Source organism: Sceloporus undulatus, chromosome 6, assembly GCF_019175285.1.
Source record: "Sceloporus undulatus isolate JIND9_A2432 ecotype Alabama chromosome 6, SceUnd_v1.1, whole genome shotgun sequence".
Lineage (NCBI taxonomy): Eukaryota > Metazoa > Chordata > Lepidosauria > Squamata > Phrynosomatidae > Sceloporus > Sceloporus undulatus.
The window spans coordinates 167,487,502-167,504,155 of record NC_056527.1 but is presented as its reverse complement, the minus strand read 5'-3'; the positions used below and the strand labels follow the sequence as shown (position 1 = coordinate 167,504,155).

Sequence of the window (16,654 nt, the reverse complement as noted above, 5' to 3'; positions counted from 1 at the left end):
AGCAGTGTAGTTGCAGCCTTGGTGGCATGGAGTGAACTGGTGACCAGGAAGGACCTGTATAGTAGGACTATATGAATAGCGATAGATATGCAGAACTTGTGGGTCTGGTGATGAGGTGACAAGTTGAGCTTCAACTATAGTTGCTGAATGAAAATGGTAGCAGGAAAGATGTTGCCTAAGGCCAGGGTGGGTGAATGGCCATATGAATGGTGGAGGGGGTTGTGGTTGTGATGTGTGCAGGCTGGGAACCGGAACGGAGATGTACGGTGCAGTGGTCTGAGTGTTGGAATAGGACACTGGAACACCAGGGTTTGAATCCCTGCTCGGCCTTGGGTCAGTCTCACTCTCTCAGCCTCAGAGGAAGGCATTGGCAAACCCCCTCTAAATACATCTTGCCAAGAAAATCCGTGCTAGGGTTGCCACAAGCCAAAAATGACTTGAAGGTGCAAAGCAAGAATTCCAACAATTTATTTTAGCATGGCCTCCTGAGTATTAACACCCAGTTCCTCGGCTGCTTATATGAAAATAGACAATTGCAAGAATATATCAGGTAGATATATGATCATATATCATTTGTTAAGGCCACCTCTGAGAAAACTCTATGAGGTTGCCATACATTGACTTGAAAGTGCAAAAGGGAAATGGAGGAGTTAGATCATATACATTTGTGCAAGTGTGCATGGCTTGTGTGTGTGTGTGCGCGCGCGCATGTGTGTAAAGGGGAGCTTCTGTTTTTAAGAAGCTTTGGATGAACAGCTGGCACAATGGATTTTCTCTGTAGAAAGCAATTTACCCATCCTGGTCACTTGTACTTAATCTAAGTGAAAGAGCATGAGCTCATGCAGGGTGTATGAACCACTCTAATGGCATCGGTGATGCTCCCAGTCAGGAGAGGATGATGATGGTGATGATGACGATTGCTTCCTTTCAAAATGCTGGTGTGGTGCTTTCTGTGCTTGTGGTTCACACTTGTGCGGAATCGATTTATCCAAAAAGACGTGGAAAACATTGGTGTCAAAAGGACGCAGTTAAATGGGACTAGTGCATGACCCTCCTCTCCAAATCGGTTCAGCAAATCAATTCAAGTTGGAACCAGGGTCATTTGACCCAGTTCAAACTGATTTGTGATCCAGTTTAAAAGGTAGTAGGAATCAGGCCCCAGTATGGCAGAAAGGCGGGATATAAGCAAAGGGATGGATGCAGGGACGTAGCCAAGGGGGGGGGGGGTTCTTGGGGTCCAGACCCCTCTTCCGTTAGATAAAATGAATGGTGTGTGATGCTGTGCCGCTGCACCCAAGCCCCATTATAATAGTGGCACTTAGTCTGGACTCCCCCCTTCCCAAAATCCAGGCTACGTCCCTGATGGATGGATGGAGTGATGGGGAAGGTGCTTCTGGTGGAGACACTTTACCAACTGTCTGCAAACTGAAATTTAAGATTCTGGAGCAGGCCATGCTGCATAATGGGTCTGGGTGAGTGTGCGTTTGCACGCATGCATATCAGCAGGAGCAATCAATCTATTGCATTACAATCCCTTCGGTGGGAGGGCAGGAGTGAGGGAATTGAATAATGAATAAATGAAAAGGAACCACAGTTGGCTTGCAGCCAGGCGCTGGCAAAGGCTAAAGGCTGTGTGATTCAGCACAAAGGATTTGCTGACACCTTTGGATGGGGAGGAGAAGGGGCATTATTTATGGACTCCTCCAAGCCCTGATTGCTATTTGCTTTCAAGGCTTCTGCTACTAAATCTTCCAGTGTGTTTCCCCCAATATTTTTAATGCTGCATTGCCTTTTAATTTAGCCGAACACTTTTGGTGGGCCAGAGAGGTGATCCGTCTATTCCCTGTTTGCCCCTGGTTAGAATAAGTGAGCCCATTGCAAAATATGTTGTTGTTGTTGTTGTTTTCACCAGTCTTCTCAGCAAACCAAGGACTTTTCATGGTTATGTGTTTTGCTTGAGGTTTTTTGCATTTGTTTTCCAGTCATATTTCTGCTCCCGGAACATTTGCCAGTTGAGAACATTCTGTCTTTCCCAGGTTGTAAATTTTGGACGAATCGATACTACTGCCGGCATGTTGCAGGAGGAAAAGTGTGGTAGAGATTGGGAGCCTTTCAGCCAAATGCTGCTTCGTCAATGAGATAGCATACTCTCCAAGGCTGCATCCACACTGCAGAAAATAATCCAGGTTGACGCCACTTTAACTGCCGTGGTTCAATGCTGTGGACTTGTGAGACATTTTGCCTTCTCTGCCAGAGAGCTCTGATGCCACCACAAATGACAATTCTTAGCTTGGGAGTTAAAGTAGTGTCAAACTGTGTTATTTCTGCAGTGTGGATGGAGCCATTGAGAATTTCCCCCCCCTAATTGCACTCCGAAAGGGGTATATCCCTAGTTCCAAGATATGGTCTTTCCAACAGTATGGATTATTGGACCCTAGGGACTGGCAACTGAGAGCTTTCAAGCTGAATTTATTCCTTTGAAGGATGCCATCTGTCGCCTGTTCAATGCTGGTGTCGGCTGCCCTTTGGCGCTAATTGAATGCGCTTCTGGGTGCTTGTTTATTGCATTTATTCATATCCAGCCTTTTCTATCCCACCCTATGGCCTGAATCCTATTGCTTAATCCTGGTCTGGTTAGAAGCATTGTGCCAATTGTTCTGAGATTCAGGCCTATATCTTAAGATCTCAGGGTAAGGTCCATGTCAAATCAATGTACAGTAATCAGTTAAATTTAAAGCAGATTCGAGATGTATCCAATTGAGCATCTTTGTAATCTCTTTTGTCTCTTTCTCTGTTGTCTTTTCATTCTTAATGATGCATAGCTCACCCAGCTCATTGCAAGACAAAAGATAAGCTACGCACCAGAATGATGTCTTTGTATGTACATGCATAACACAAATAACTGGTTCAAATAACCCTGGTTCCTACTACTAAAATCGAATAGCTGAAGTGATTTGGTGAGGGAGGCCATGCACCAGACCCATTTAACCCGCGTCTTTTTGACGCTGATTTTTTCCGTGTCTTTTTCGATAAATCGATTCTGCGCAAGTGTGAACCAGATGCGGATCGGAATCAGTTTAAATTTGCCCTTCGGCCAACTGGAGCGGGTCCATTTTGAACCGATTTGTTTCTGAATGTGAACCACAAGTGGGTTATTTTAGAGGAAAAAAATGCCACTGGGGCAAATGTAGTGGGAACCACGCTCTGCTGTTGAATCGATCCATCTATTATTCGGATCCCACACCGATTTAACTGTAAGTGGGAATGGGGCCGACATAGGCTCCAGTTTTTATCTGTTAAATGGTGGGCATGCAGTAAGTCGCACAACTAGTTACAAAAGGCATTTGAGTAACCGTTTGTGCAATCCATGCTGCTGTTTTGTCCAAGCACTTCTACAAAAGAGATTGGAGACTTTGTTTTTTCTTTGTTTCCCATGAAATAATAATTTACTAATCTATGCCCAACCCTTCAGAGACAGAGGTAGACTTTCTTTTACTTCCACCTTCTGGATCTCAGTAACCAAAGGGGAATTCTTCTCCCTCATCCATCCTTTGTTTCTCCTGCACCAGTTGCGTTGGGGTGAGTTAGCGGGACTAAGACATCATGCTCCTGTCTGACAATCCCGTCGCACGTACGGCACACATGTACGCTCTTAAGCCGCTTAGATGCCTGGAATATCACGGCCATTTGTGGCTCTTTCTCTCTGTAGTGACAGCTAGTTTAGTCAGGCATGGCCAATGGCTCAGCGCATATTGCCCTCTAGTGAAAATCGGATCTCATTTGCAGCCGGCAGGAGGTCAGCAGGCTCCCGTCCCATGCGCAGCCATGCTCACCTGAGTGCCGCTTTTTAATAAGGTCATGTTTTTTAATTGTTTTAATTAATTGGTTTTAACTTAGATTTGTTAGCTACCTTGAGTAATAATAGTAATAATAGTAATAATAATAATACATTTGAAGAAGTAGACCAAGTCTAGAAAAGCTGATGCTACAATTTCTTCTACACAGTCTATGCTTTTGAAAGCAGGTAAAACCCCTTTTGTTCTGCTAGGCCTTTGAACTGGCTTTCTGTGCAGGATTTTTTATGTGTTGTTGTCCTAAGCAACTTGACACCACTTTAACTGCCATGACTGAATGCTATGGAATTCTGGGATTTGTACTTTGGGGGGTCTCGAGAGCACTCCGACAGGGAAGGCGAAATACCTCACAAAATTGTGTGTAATTGTGTAACTGACATAAACTCTCACATTATAGAAGATGATCCAAACTGTCAACCAACTGCAGAACTTTGGATCAAATGCATTGTCTTCCTTTGGGTTTGCCAGAGTTTGCTAGCAGCTATAAATTCTGTTCCAAATCGCATTCAAGAAATACGAATGAAATAGATGTGTTGCTTCTTTGTTCAAAATATAAGTATCCTTGTCCTCTCTCTCTTCCATAGGATTGATCGTCTACCTGGGCATGATGGTTGGAGCCATTTTGTGGGGCGGCCTGGCAGACAAACTGGGCCGGAAGCAATGCCTGACCCTTTCGCTCTCCATCAATGCTACCTTTGGCTTCCTCTCCTCCTTTGTACAAGGATATGGGTTTTTTCTCTTCTGCCGCCTTATCTCTGGTTTTGGGTAAGTATTGCACTAGCTGAAAGACAGGGTCAGTTTGTTCTAATATGGAGAATCATAGCATCATAGCATCCCAATGCATCCTTTATTACAATGATGCAGACATTTTGGGGGACATCGCTTCCTCCTGCTATTTTGGTCTACAGTTAGCCCTCAAGTATCCACAGATTCTGCATTCAACCAAAACATCCAAAAAACAATTCATCCACATGCAAACCTTGATTTTGCCTGATTATGTAAGGAGTACCATTTTTCTGTACCATTGTATATAATGGGACTTGAGCATCCATGGAATTTGGTATCTGCAGAAGGTCCTGGAACCAAATCCCAGTGAATACCAAGGACCCAGGGTACTTCCCACTGTCTTTTGCTTTTGGGATGAAACAGAAAGTAAATCATTTTTGCAACTGGTTTTTTTTGTACAAAAATGAGCACTAATTTTCTTTACGTTGTGGGTTGGAAGGGTTTTGGGGCTTCAAGGAGATCCCAGACATTGCATGTGTGGGTCTCAAGGGTTTTATGCAACGCTGCTTTATTGGAACCAACCAAATGACTCCAAAGGCTATAAACTTTATTTTTATTTTTATTTTATTTTTTAAATGAAGCTTTGTATTTTCTGGGTGCTTTTTTTCACCGCCATACACTCTGAGATGTACAGAGATGCAAGGGATAAACCCGGAATATGGGGTTTTATCTTGTGTTGCTGCACATTTTAGACGATGCTCTTGTTGGGTGTTCTGTTTTTCTGACTGTCCCTTTTCTTCCTTAGCATTGGAGGATCCCTCCCCATTGTCTTTGCCTATTTCTCTGAATTCCTGTCCCGGGAGAAAAGAGGGGAGCACCTGAGCTGGCTCTGCATGTTTTGGATGATCGGAGGGCTTTATGCCTCTATCATGGCCTGGAGCATCATTCCACATTATGGTAACCATTTCTGTGTCTGGATGACAACTTCTTCAGATCTTTGTACTCAGGCTCAGAGTTGCCACCTTCCTGTTTCAGCCAAGGGTCACACTATTGGAGCACTATAACTTTTAAATTAACAATATCATCACTGCCATCATATTTTACTCATTGCCAGTCTTCCACGTTTCTCTGAGCTTAGTGCAATTCTCATAATTGTTGGGGAACCTCTCTCCATGAGATCTTTGGTCCAAACCCTGAGATCAGGAGCTGTGGCATCCTTGTGATGCCACAGAAAATGGTCTCTTGTGTAACAATGGTAAGACACATGGATTTTTTCCTGCAGCCCCCAGACATCTATCATTGCAGAGAGCGAAAGGTTGGGAATCATTCACATATTTGCTGCTTTCACATTCCCTAGGTCATTTGGTCTGCTCCTTTTCTTTGGATGCCTAAACACTGACTTAAATGCTGACTTAAAGTTTTAACACCCCGGATCCACAAAACAGCAATACCTTTATTGGACCAACCCAAATGCACAAAATGCATGATGCAGGTTTTCGATGCTTGATGTATTCTGTACATTTTGGCTGGCCTCATAAAGGTATTGCTCTTTTGTGGATTTTGGATGTTACTGTACATTGCTGTGTGGTCAACACAGCTACTCCTGGATATGTTTTCTGAAGTTTTAAGTTACTGCTATAACGCTAAAAATTTGGAAAGCGAAGGGAAATTTCATGGGGATGGGAATCATATATGGGAGGTCTGTGTTTTCATTTTACCCCTACATGGCTATATGTTTTAAATTATACTTGTTTAGAGGACAACGCATGCTCTCTCTTTCCCTCCCTTTCCCACATGTGTCCTTATTAACACCTTAGTCCTGAACATTTTCTGGGAGGAGGACAGTTCATTTGGAAAGAGTTTGCAGAGATCCAGTTACTCAAGTCACTTTACCATAGACTAAACCTGGAACTCTTCATATCAAGTATGTCCTCTAGCACTGAGCGGTGTCTCTCTTTTTCTTGCTCCTAGGATGGGGTTTCAGTATGGGGACCAGCTATCACTTCCACAGCTGGAGGGTCTTTGTGGTTGTCTGCTCTCTCCCTTGCATAGCATCTCTTATAGCGCTGAAGTTCATGCCAGAAAGTCCACGGTTTTTGCTGGAGGTAAGAAACTTCATCTGGAAATGGAAATGTAAGTGCTCCCAGCTTTGCGTTCTGTAGCAGTTTTCCAATCTAAAAATCTTACCTCTGCAAACAGACTTTCGAATTAAGCTTGTTTTTATTTCCCAAAGACCAGTCACAACATAAAGCAAGATACAGGAGGTGAGAAAAGCTCATGCTAGAACAAACAGACTTCTTTTACTACACGAAGGAGCACTGTTTCTAAATATATGCTGAGCAGATCCTTTAGTCTGATTTGCCTGCAGTTGTTTTGTGCAGAAAACAACAAAAAAGAGCCTTTTTACATGCAGAATACGCGGTTTTCTATGCAAATCAACCCTGTGTGAATTTTGTGCAAAATAAGTCCCCAATTACAGCATTTTTTTCCTGCACAACAAACAGCTTTTTCTGTGTCAAAAATAATATTTCTGCACAAGTACCATTTTCTGTTGTATAAATATTAATTTTTGCTACAATTACACATTCGAGACGAAAATTAGTGAAGGATTACATCCCTGAAAATGATACGTCTTGAAACTGTAAAGGTAATTCCTAGGTGATGTAACATTTCTGACATGGCTTACTTTGGTTTTTCTATATACAAAGGTATCTTGTTGCACCTTTGAGACCAACTGAGCAAAAGATGTTGTAGCATAAGTTTTCACGGAGGTTGTAGACCAAGTCTATGAGAGCTTGTACTACAACGTCTTTTGCACATTTAGTCTCAAAGGTGCTGCGCACTGATATTTGCACACTGATATTCCAGACTATTAACATGGCGATGTCTCTTTGGTCTTTTAAGATAGGGAAGCATGATGAAGCCTGGATGATCCTCAAACAAGTCCATGACACCAACATGAGAGCCAAAGGAGAGCCAGAAAGAGTGTTTACGGTGAGCAGTAGACCATACCTCCCTCCGTCCATTTTTACGTCTATATTTTCAAAGATATTATTTAGTACACATACAAGTACATTCTCTCCCACCATAGTGTTTAAATTCCGCACATGCCCCTACATCCTTCACATTTCTAGGGGCTGGATTATCCAATTTTAGATATAGTATTTTATTTTTGGGGGGTGAGCAATGGGGATCTTGGCACGCTCATGTGGATCTCACTATTCGCCCCTCGATCCATGATTTACTTTGCTTCCTTCCTTAGAGATTTTGATGATGGAATCGAAGTGTGTCTGTGTGTGTTTGAGGGCTAAATGTCACCTTCAAGATTTATTTCAACATTGCAGGGAGTTGGGGGTGGAAGATTTTAATTCGACAGCCTCCTGAAGGTAAACTGGGTTGGCTACAACTCCCATTGTCCCCAATAAGCATGTGGTCCTGGGGGATGACGGGAGTTGTAGTCAAGCACGTATTTATTTATATCCCGCCTCTTCCGTTTTGGGGATCGAGGTGGGTAACATCATCGTTTATACAATACAAGGTAATAAAAACAACAGAAACTCCTGAACCTCCAACCCTGAACCTCCCTTCCAAAATATATAAATTTACAGTTATAAAACCATACTTAAATGCATAGCAATATGTTAAAACCATCCACTTGTTCTTGCTTCTCAAGGTGGCCAACATCAAAACTCCAAAGCAGATAGATGAGTTCATTGAAATCCAGAGCTCCACGGGAACATGGTACCAGCGCTTTTTGGTCAGAGCCACAACTACCTTCCGACAGGTATGGCATGGTGCAATGGGGACTATGGACTAAAAACAGAACCAACACTATATATAGATATACATTTTTCATTCTGCTTCCCCTTTCCTTCCTTGGGATGCCATAAATAATCAAAAACGGTGCCCTTTCTCATCTATATTGCAGCCCATCCAATGCTCTGTTGGCATTGTGGCCAAACAGTTGCCCATGGAAAGGCCTCCAGCAGGATGCAAGTGCAACAGTTTTCTACCTACAATGGCAGCTTCCATGTTATGGGAGGTGTACCAATTCCAGATTGTAGCTAGCTATCCAAGGGGTGAACCTACTTCGCAGACATCAGGTTCAGTTCCATGGACAGCACCAATGAACCTGGAGTGAATTCATCATCCCACCAGCATGAGCGCCCTGAGTTCTAGTCCAGCACTCAAACCACTACACCACACTGTCTCTCCTTCTATCGATTAATCATATGAAATAGTTAATGGAAATACTGTATTGAATAAAACATACCCATATAAAACATTAAAAAAATAATACAGTCAATCCTTCTTATCCCCTGGGATTTGGTTCTAGGACCTGCCCACGGATACCAAAATTAGCAGATGCTCAAGTATCATTAAATTACAATGGCATGGAAATGGTGTCCCTTATATAAAATGGCAAAATCAAGGTTTGCTCTTGGGAATTTATGTATATATTTTTAATACTTCCAAGTCATGGATGGTTGAATCCATGGATTAGGATTCTAGGGATAAGATGGGCTGAATATAGATTATAGAATATAGAATATAGATCTATAGATTATAGCTGAACGATGTCCACTATATTGAAATTAGTTCAATGAAGCAGGATCTATCTATCTATCTATCTATCTATCTATCTATCTATCTATCTATCTATCTATCTATCTCTAAGCTACCTTAAATACATTTAAAACCCTCATATACACATTTGGCATTGGAAATAAGAGGCACATGTCTCTTATTTCCATCAATGAACAACGCTTTGCTAAGGCATGTCAGTCAGAGCCATAAGAAAATCTTTGTACTTTCTCCCCTCTAGGTTTTGGACAATGTGCTTTACTGTTTGACAGCCCAGTATAGAATGAATACCCTGTTTCTGGCAATTGTCTGGTTCTCTATGGCCTTAAGGTATGTGTCATTGACGACCCATGTCAGTTTTTAGCCACTGACTATGTACGATGTGATCCTCCTCCTCCTGCAATGAATACTGAGCTAAAGCCTCATCTTTGTTGCGCCCCAACTAAGAAAGCACCAAGGAGCCACACTGTCTTTAATTCTCTTTCTCTCCCAGTTACTACGGCCTTATTGTCTGGTTCCCGGACATGATACGCTATTATCAAGACGAAGCATATAAGTCTCGCGAGAAAGTCTTTTACCAGGAATCGGTGAAGGACATCACCTTCAACTTCACCCTGGAAAATCAAGTCCACAGGAATGGGACATACATCAATGACAAGTGAGTGTGCGCCCTTCATGTTCACCAGCGTGAGCACTATGGGACGGGTTGTGGAGACAGTGGCTTTTTGGAGTAGTGGCATCTCTTTAGGTGGGCAAGCCTTCTTCAACTGACACCTTACTGGTGACTACAATTCCCATAGGTCTTTCTGTAGACCACAGAAGTCTTTCCTGGTTGGAGATGAGTGTGTTCTTGGCTTGCGCTTTGATCAAGGTGGTCTTGATCTGTGACCAAAGGACCATAGCCTGCTGTGGATTGTATAGGAACCATCCCAGTGCTGAACCTCCATCTTGCAGAATTAATGCAGTGGATCTCAAGCCCTTCCTCTTCCAGATTTTCCCGGTTGTGTGGATCAAGGGCTGTGTCTGTACTACAGAATTAATGCAGTTTGACACTGCTTTAACTGTCATGGCTCCATCATATGGAATCCTGAGATTTGTAGTTTGTTGTGGCACCAGAGCTCCCTGAGCGGGATGGCTAAATATCTCCCAAAATATTTCTATCTTGGCTTTTATTGCAGGATTGCAGGGGGTACATACAGATAAAAACAATAAACTATTCTAAACAGTGCCATATTAAAACAATAAACTAGCTTAAACAGGATAAAAACACATTAAACATGACATCTATTCCCCATTCATTTAGAACCCTGTTGTGTTCAAAATGAATATAATCAAACCAGCCGATCGGTTTTAGTTCTTCATTGGGCTTCAAAGAGCGATAAGTCTGACTCTTATTAGTAGGATTCCCAAACAGAGTAGACCCACTGAACCTATTGTTGATTTGTGGAGCAAACATGTAGATAAATCCCATTGATTCAATGGGTCTACATTGGCTGAGACAAATAAGAAGAAGATGCAGAGAGAACATGATGTTTCTTTCCGCCTTTGGATATGCTGACATCTAGCGTCTATCTGACATAAGGCAATGCATGACCTAGTTCTCCATAATACTTGCATTGTTTTAAGTTGCGCAGAGGTTAGAATAATTTGAGATTGGGCGAAGATGCAAAAACGTCTTCCTAATTTATATGATTTTAATTAATTTCCCCTTCCATCTCCTTGGAAGTTCATATTCTGAATTTCACAGAATCATAGCATTTTAGAGCTGGAAGAGGTCCCAGGGGCCATTTGCCCAATGCTCTGTTATTCAGGAATATGCAGGGCTGCATCTGCACTGAAGAATGAATGCAGTTTGACACTGCTTTCACTGCCATGGCTCAATGCTATGAAATTCTGGGATTCATAGTTTTGTGACAGATTTAACCTTATTTGTCAGAGAGCAATGATACCACAACTAACTACTAATCCTAGGTTTCTGTAGGATGGAACCGACAGTTAAAGCGGTGTCAAACTGCATTCATTCTGCGATGTGGCGACAGCCTAAAACACTCGAGAAAGGTGCACATCCAAAGATGGTAATCCATTACACTGTTGATGGTGCTTTGACTGTGTATTCCTGCATGGCAGAGGGTTGATCCTGATGGCCCTTGAGGTCTCCTCCAACTCTATAATTCTACATCTAGGAGCTGTAGTTCAAACAAAATTTGGAGTCCCACATGTGACCCACCCCAGTTTAGAAAAGAGTTGAGGATAAGGCAACATTATATAGACATATGGACAATATTATTATTATTCCCAACACTGCAGGTTCATGAAGATGAAGTTCAGGGATGTGACCTTTGAGGATTCAGTGTTTGAGGAGTGCTACTTTGAAGATGTCACAGCGAGTGAGACCTTCTTCAGAAACTGCACCATTGTCAGAACCGTCTTCTTTAATACAGGTAAGGGAGAAGAAGACATTTGTTGGTGTGAACACAAGAGCTCCTGTCCTTGGCTAGTTAGAGGGACATGTCTTTGTAAGTAGCCTTGCATGGGCAAAAAAGAGGACTGGGCAGTTCCATAACATCTGTATTTACCTAGGGGCTCCCTTGATGTTACAATGTATGGCCGCCCATTGCACAATGTTAGCCAATAAAGTGATTGATGCACTATGATGTGAAATGGCTACTGATGTGCATTGAACATCTTCCCAATGAACATCCAGACACTGGTTAAGTTGTGCCAGAGAACAATGGAAGTGTCAGACATCAGAAGTGCTTGATGTGCATGACAGGTTCCCAGTGTGCACCAGAAGTGCCTAGTGCACATTGGAGCACTATCTTAGATATGCATCTTTGCCATTTACTAACAGGGTTTCAATGTGCAACCTTGACCTCATCTACACTCCAGACATAATACGTCTTGACAGTGCTTTAATTCAGTGCTCTGAAATCCTTGGATTTGTAGTTTGTTGTGGGAGAAATCAGCCAAAATGGCAGCTGGAAGTGAGACATTATTTCCAGTGCACAAAAATGTGACAGTGTGGCTTACCAGGGGATGCTCTGTGTGTGTGTGTGTGTGTGTGTGCGCGCGCGCATGGAAGTTTGTCCCTATTCCTCTGAAGTTGCCTATCCCTGACCTAGAATTATAACCATATTCTGTCTCTTCCTCCATCAGACCTTTATGAACACAAATTCATTGAGTGCACCTTTATGAATTCCACATTCTTGGAGCAGAAGAAAGGTTGTCAGCTGGATTTTGAGCGAGACAACGATTTCCTCATTTACCTGGTCAGCTTCTTAGGCAGCCTTTCAGTATTGCCTGGCAATATAATCTCTGCATTGCTAATGGACAAAGTTGGGAGGATCAAGATGATTGGTGAGTTTGTGTGGATGACCTATAGATGTGGGAGCATCTGCAGCTTCTCCATGTTGCATGGATTCCAGGGCGGCACCTGCATTTTGCAGAATTAATGCAACTTGACACGACTTTAACTGTCATGGCTTCATACTACAGGATCCTGGGATTTCTAGTTTAATGAGGCACCAACACTCTTTAGCAGAGAAGGCTAAAGACTATGTAAAATGATCCCAGGATTCCACAAGATGGAGCTATAGCACTTAAAGTGGTGTCAAACTGTTTCATTTCCACAGTGTAGATGCACACAGATAAATCCCATTGATTCAGTAGATCTGTTTCTGTTAAGATTAACAGAGCTAGACCCTTGACTTCAAAGATGCTTTTGACTTTTCCCTAAAACAACATCCTTAAGCAAATGTAGCATTCAAGGGAGAAAAGGAACAGAAAGTGCTATTTCTGTGCATTTGATCCATCTAAAAACGCATGGTTCCCCTTTCAGTCCTGCTCTGTCTTGCAGGGGGCTCTATGCTGATCTCCGCCGTCTGCTGCTTCTTCTTGTTCTTTGGCAACAGTGAGTCGGCCATGATCGGCTGGCAGTGCCTCTTCTGTGGCACCAGCATTGCCGCCTGGAATGCCCTGGATGTCATCACTGTGGAGCTCTACCCAACGCATAAAAGGTGACCTTTCCTGCTGATCTCTTATAAGTTGAAAAAGAATCAGAAAACCAAATGTGGAAGGTTTTGGTGGCTCAGATCTCGGAGGGTCCAAAGCAAACCTTGAATGTGTTACTTTTTAAAGGAAAGCTCTTTCAATATACAGTACTCACTTGGGAAAAGATTTCTTCTGTCTAGCAAACAAGGGGCCCAAACAGACCGGCCAAAATAAAGCTGCTTCGGGTCACTTTGGAGGTATGCTGTTTAAATGACACATGCATCTTAAGAAGCCAGAAGCAGAGCCAAAGCTGTGCTCCAGTCCTTAGGACTGGCTTTGGCACGGTTCCAGCCTCTTGGGACTCATGCATCATTTAAACAGCATACCTCCAAAGTGACCTGAAGCAGCTTTATTTTGGCCTGTCTGTTTGGGCCCAAGGTTTGCTATTAAGAATTTATACTTGTCTTGAATTATTTTCAAGCTGTGGATGCTTGAATCCCTGGATAAAGATTCCATGGGTATGACATCTCAATCGTATTTTCAAGTTTGGGTTTAGAATAATGAAAAAGTACTGAAGTTGAGAAGTGTTGCTTCTTTAGTTCTTAACTTTTCTTTGAACCTCTTCTTCCTTTGTCACAGAGCCACAGCCTTTGGCATACTCAATGGGATCTGCAAAATCGGGGCCATCTTGGGAAACTCGATCTTTGCCTCCTTCGTTGGCATAACCAAAGTGGTCCCCATCCTCCTGGCTTCCTCTGCTTTGGTCGGAGGAGGTCTCCTTGCCCTGCGGTTGCCAGAGACACGCGACCAAGTCTTGATGTGAGCCATTTGAATGGAGAAAGGAAATGTCAACAGACTACTCTACGGAGGGCCATGCTTTAAATCAAAACGTCCGCCAGTATTTCTCCACTGATACCTCAGATTTGGGGGGAGGGAAGAGGAGAGGAGGAGGCACCCCACTGAGCGAACGTCAAAACCTTAGTTCTAGGACAAGTGTGAAGTGGCGATGGTGCCCACATGGCCAGGCTTATACACACACAAACACACAAACACATACACAAATACAGATACACACCCAGAGCTTTGCTCATTGCTTCAGAGCTAACACTTTTTAGGGGGCCATCGGAGCCCTGTCTTCTGGCCGAATGTGTGTGACCATCTCAAACACAAATTGATATCCGCAGCAGCGTTGTGATTATGCATGTCGTTGTCAGTGTGTGTGTGTGTGTGTTGTAGGGAGTGACACAAGCCACTCCGCCACCAAGTGACCCTCTCAGAGCTCAACTGAATGGCTTGTTGTCTGCGTTTCTATACCTTTCCAAGCAAACCATGGGGGAAATCCAAGCTCATTCAGCAACGGCAACCAAATGTGTGCTCAGGGGGCAATCTTTTTTGGGAAAGTCATCAGCCATTGGTTCGATGTTTGGCGGAGGATGAGCTCTACTTTAGAAAACCCAAAGCGAGATGCCCAGTCTAGTCTTTGTGTTTTCACAGAGGAAGACGCTGAGCCTATCCTTGGCAACTGGACAATCCTTCTTTCTCTCACACCAAGGACCATAGATTTGCAATGGGCCTCTTAATGTATTTAGTCCAATCCTCTGCTTAAGTAACTTATATCCATGGTTCATTCTGGAAAATCCTCATCTATGTTTGCTTTGCTACTTTGAATAAACTTCCCATTCCATTTGCATCAAGTCATTCATAACACAAACTAGAAATGAACGTGTTACCCACATATATTTTCATTGCATTCAGTTGGGATAGGAAATAGTGAAAAGAAATGGTTGGCATTTAATTTAATACACCTTGGCAGTCTTTGAGATGCATTGGTTTGGGGTCGGAAGCATATTTTTTACCATTGGGGGTTATATGTTGATGTTATTGTTGCTGTTGTTGTTGGTCTAACTAGTTCCACTCCTGTTTTCTTCACTGAACATTATGTGATTCCTGAAACCAAATATGTACATATCCTGCAGTGTAAATAGGAGTCCAGTTGGTAAACTTAAGACGATGGGGACTGCAGAAATTTTTACCAGTATTATAGCCATATTTACCAATGGAAAATGTCTAAACTACATAGAGATTTCTGCCTGACTGGAACACTGTAAAGCACAGTTAAGGGAGTAGCCATGTCAGCAGTTTCTTTTGTAGAGGAACTGCACTCCGCAGAAATCATTGCGTTGTACAGACTGAATCTCTGATCTTCAGCCAAGCGGGGAGAAAGAAAGTTCTTCATATACTTTGCAAAAAGAAAAACAGCCTCCAAACTCTGGGGATTTGTTGAGCTCCTCTGAACATGGCTGGGATGGCCTCAGACTTAAGCCAACCATGCTTGGCTCCAGCATCAGGAAGCAATGATGGAACAAACATGTTAAGTGGCTCTGTTGTATGTCAAAGATTAATAGCATCAGGTTGGACCTCTGCATCAAGTTAAGTTGGACCTCTGATGGATGAACCAAGTTCTACTTTGACCTGTTGTCTATGAGGCCATGAGCAATCTGAAGAGGATCTGAAGAAACATCTATTCTAGCCCAGGCCCAAAGACTTCTGCCAAATTATTTGCTTATGGTTTGATTTCTTTCACGCTTGCGGAGGGTTGCAGCTGAGGGTCTACGCTGTTGGCAAAGATCTCTTCAAACAAAACACAATCAGGAAAAATGAGCCATCCTCAGAGACATGCCATATGAAAAACTGCCTCTTTGCACCACAATCTTTCTTAGGGCATACGGACAGACTGTGTTAAAAACCAGCTGGTTTTATGCATCTCCTCGAATTGCATGAACTGTATTCTCCTCCTCTTCGTTCTTTGCAGTCAGCTTTAATGCCCTCGCTGCTTCTTTCTTCCGGTTCTCTTTAATGATGTCAAAAAAAGCCATATTGTCTAGTTCACTCTTAGGGGGCAAAAAATGGGCAGGGATGAGTTTAAATCCAAACTGGCATCTTTCTGTTTGCCTCTGCTGATCCTCTTCCAGGCGCACTATATAGACATCTCCATACCTAACCTGTGTAACCTGTGTGTTAAGACCTCCTCCTGCTAGCTGTGGGATCCGTGGCTGTAGCATAATCTGTACAGAAGAAATGTATTATTCAGTAGATGTTTAATCCCATCTGGACACCCGCATTTTCCTTTTTACCCCTTTCCATCCCCCCCCTTCTTCTCCTTTTGGTCAGTTGTCTTGAAGGAGTTGCTTCCTAATTCCTTGTCTTTCTCCCCACCGAACACATCTCCGACTTTGGAAAATCCATGTCAAGCAATGAAATTGCAATAAACCTAAACCAAATGTGTCACTTGAGGGTCACAAGTCATTATATGTTTTCTGGAGTTGATTCTAGGATTGATGTCTCAGTCATTGGTTGCTAGTCATGATGGATGCGTATTAACTCTAGTGTTGGAGTCAGAATACCTCTGAATACCAGTTTCTGGAGAATATGAATGGGAGGGTACTACTGTATCTATGCCTTGCTATAGGGCAACTGGATAGGCCTTTGATTTGATGTGG

The 16,654-nt window shown here is 42.9% G+C and overlaps 1 protein-coding gene across 3 annotated transcripts in view; it reads left to right on the top strand.

The window, feature by feature from the left end:
* The window catches only part of SV2B (synaptic vesicle glycoprotein 2B), a 40,512-nt gene extending 24,070 nt beyond the window's left edge, over positions 1-16,442 (top strand). For all 3 annotated transcript variants that reach the window (XM_042475931.1, XM_042475930.1, XM_042475932.1), the window contains 11 exons: positions 4,439-4,619; positions 5,386-5,537; positions 6,552-6,685; positions 7,485-7,574; positions 8,254-8,364; positions 9,406-9,494; positions 9,658-9,822; positions 11,472-11,605; positions 12,321-12,521; positions 13,021-13,180; positions 13,794-16,442. In XM_042475931.1, the coding sequence (XP_042331865.1) occupies positions 4,439-4,619; positions 5,386-5,537; positions 6,552-6,685; positions 7,485-7,574; positions 8,254-8,364; positions 9,406-9,494; positions 9,658-9,822; positions 11,472-11,605; positions 12,321-12,521; positions 13,021-13,180; positions 13,794-13,977 (1,601 nt within the window). In that variant the 3' untranslated portion in view covers positions 13,978-16,442. The remainder of the gene's footprint in view (positions 1-4,438; positions 4,620-5,385; positions 5,538-6,551; positions 6,686-7,484; positions 7,575-8,253; positions 8,365-9,405; positions 9,495-9,657; positions 9,823-11,471; positions 11,606-12,320; positions 12,522-13,020; positions 13,181-13,793) is intronic.
* The last annotated feature ends 212 nt before the right edge of the window (positions 16,443-16,654 follow it).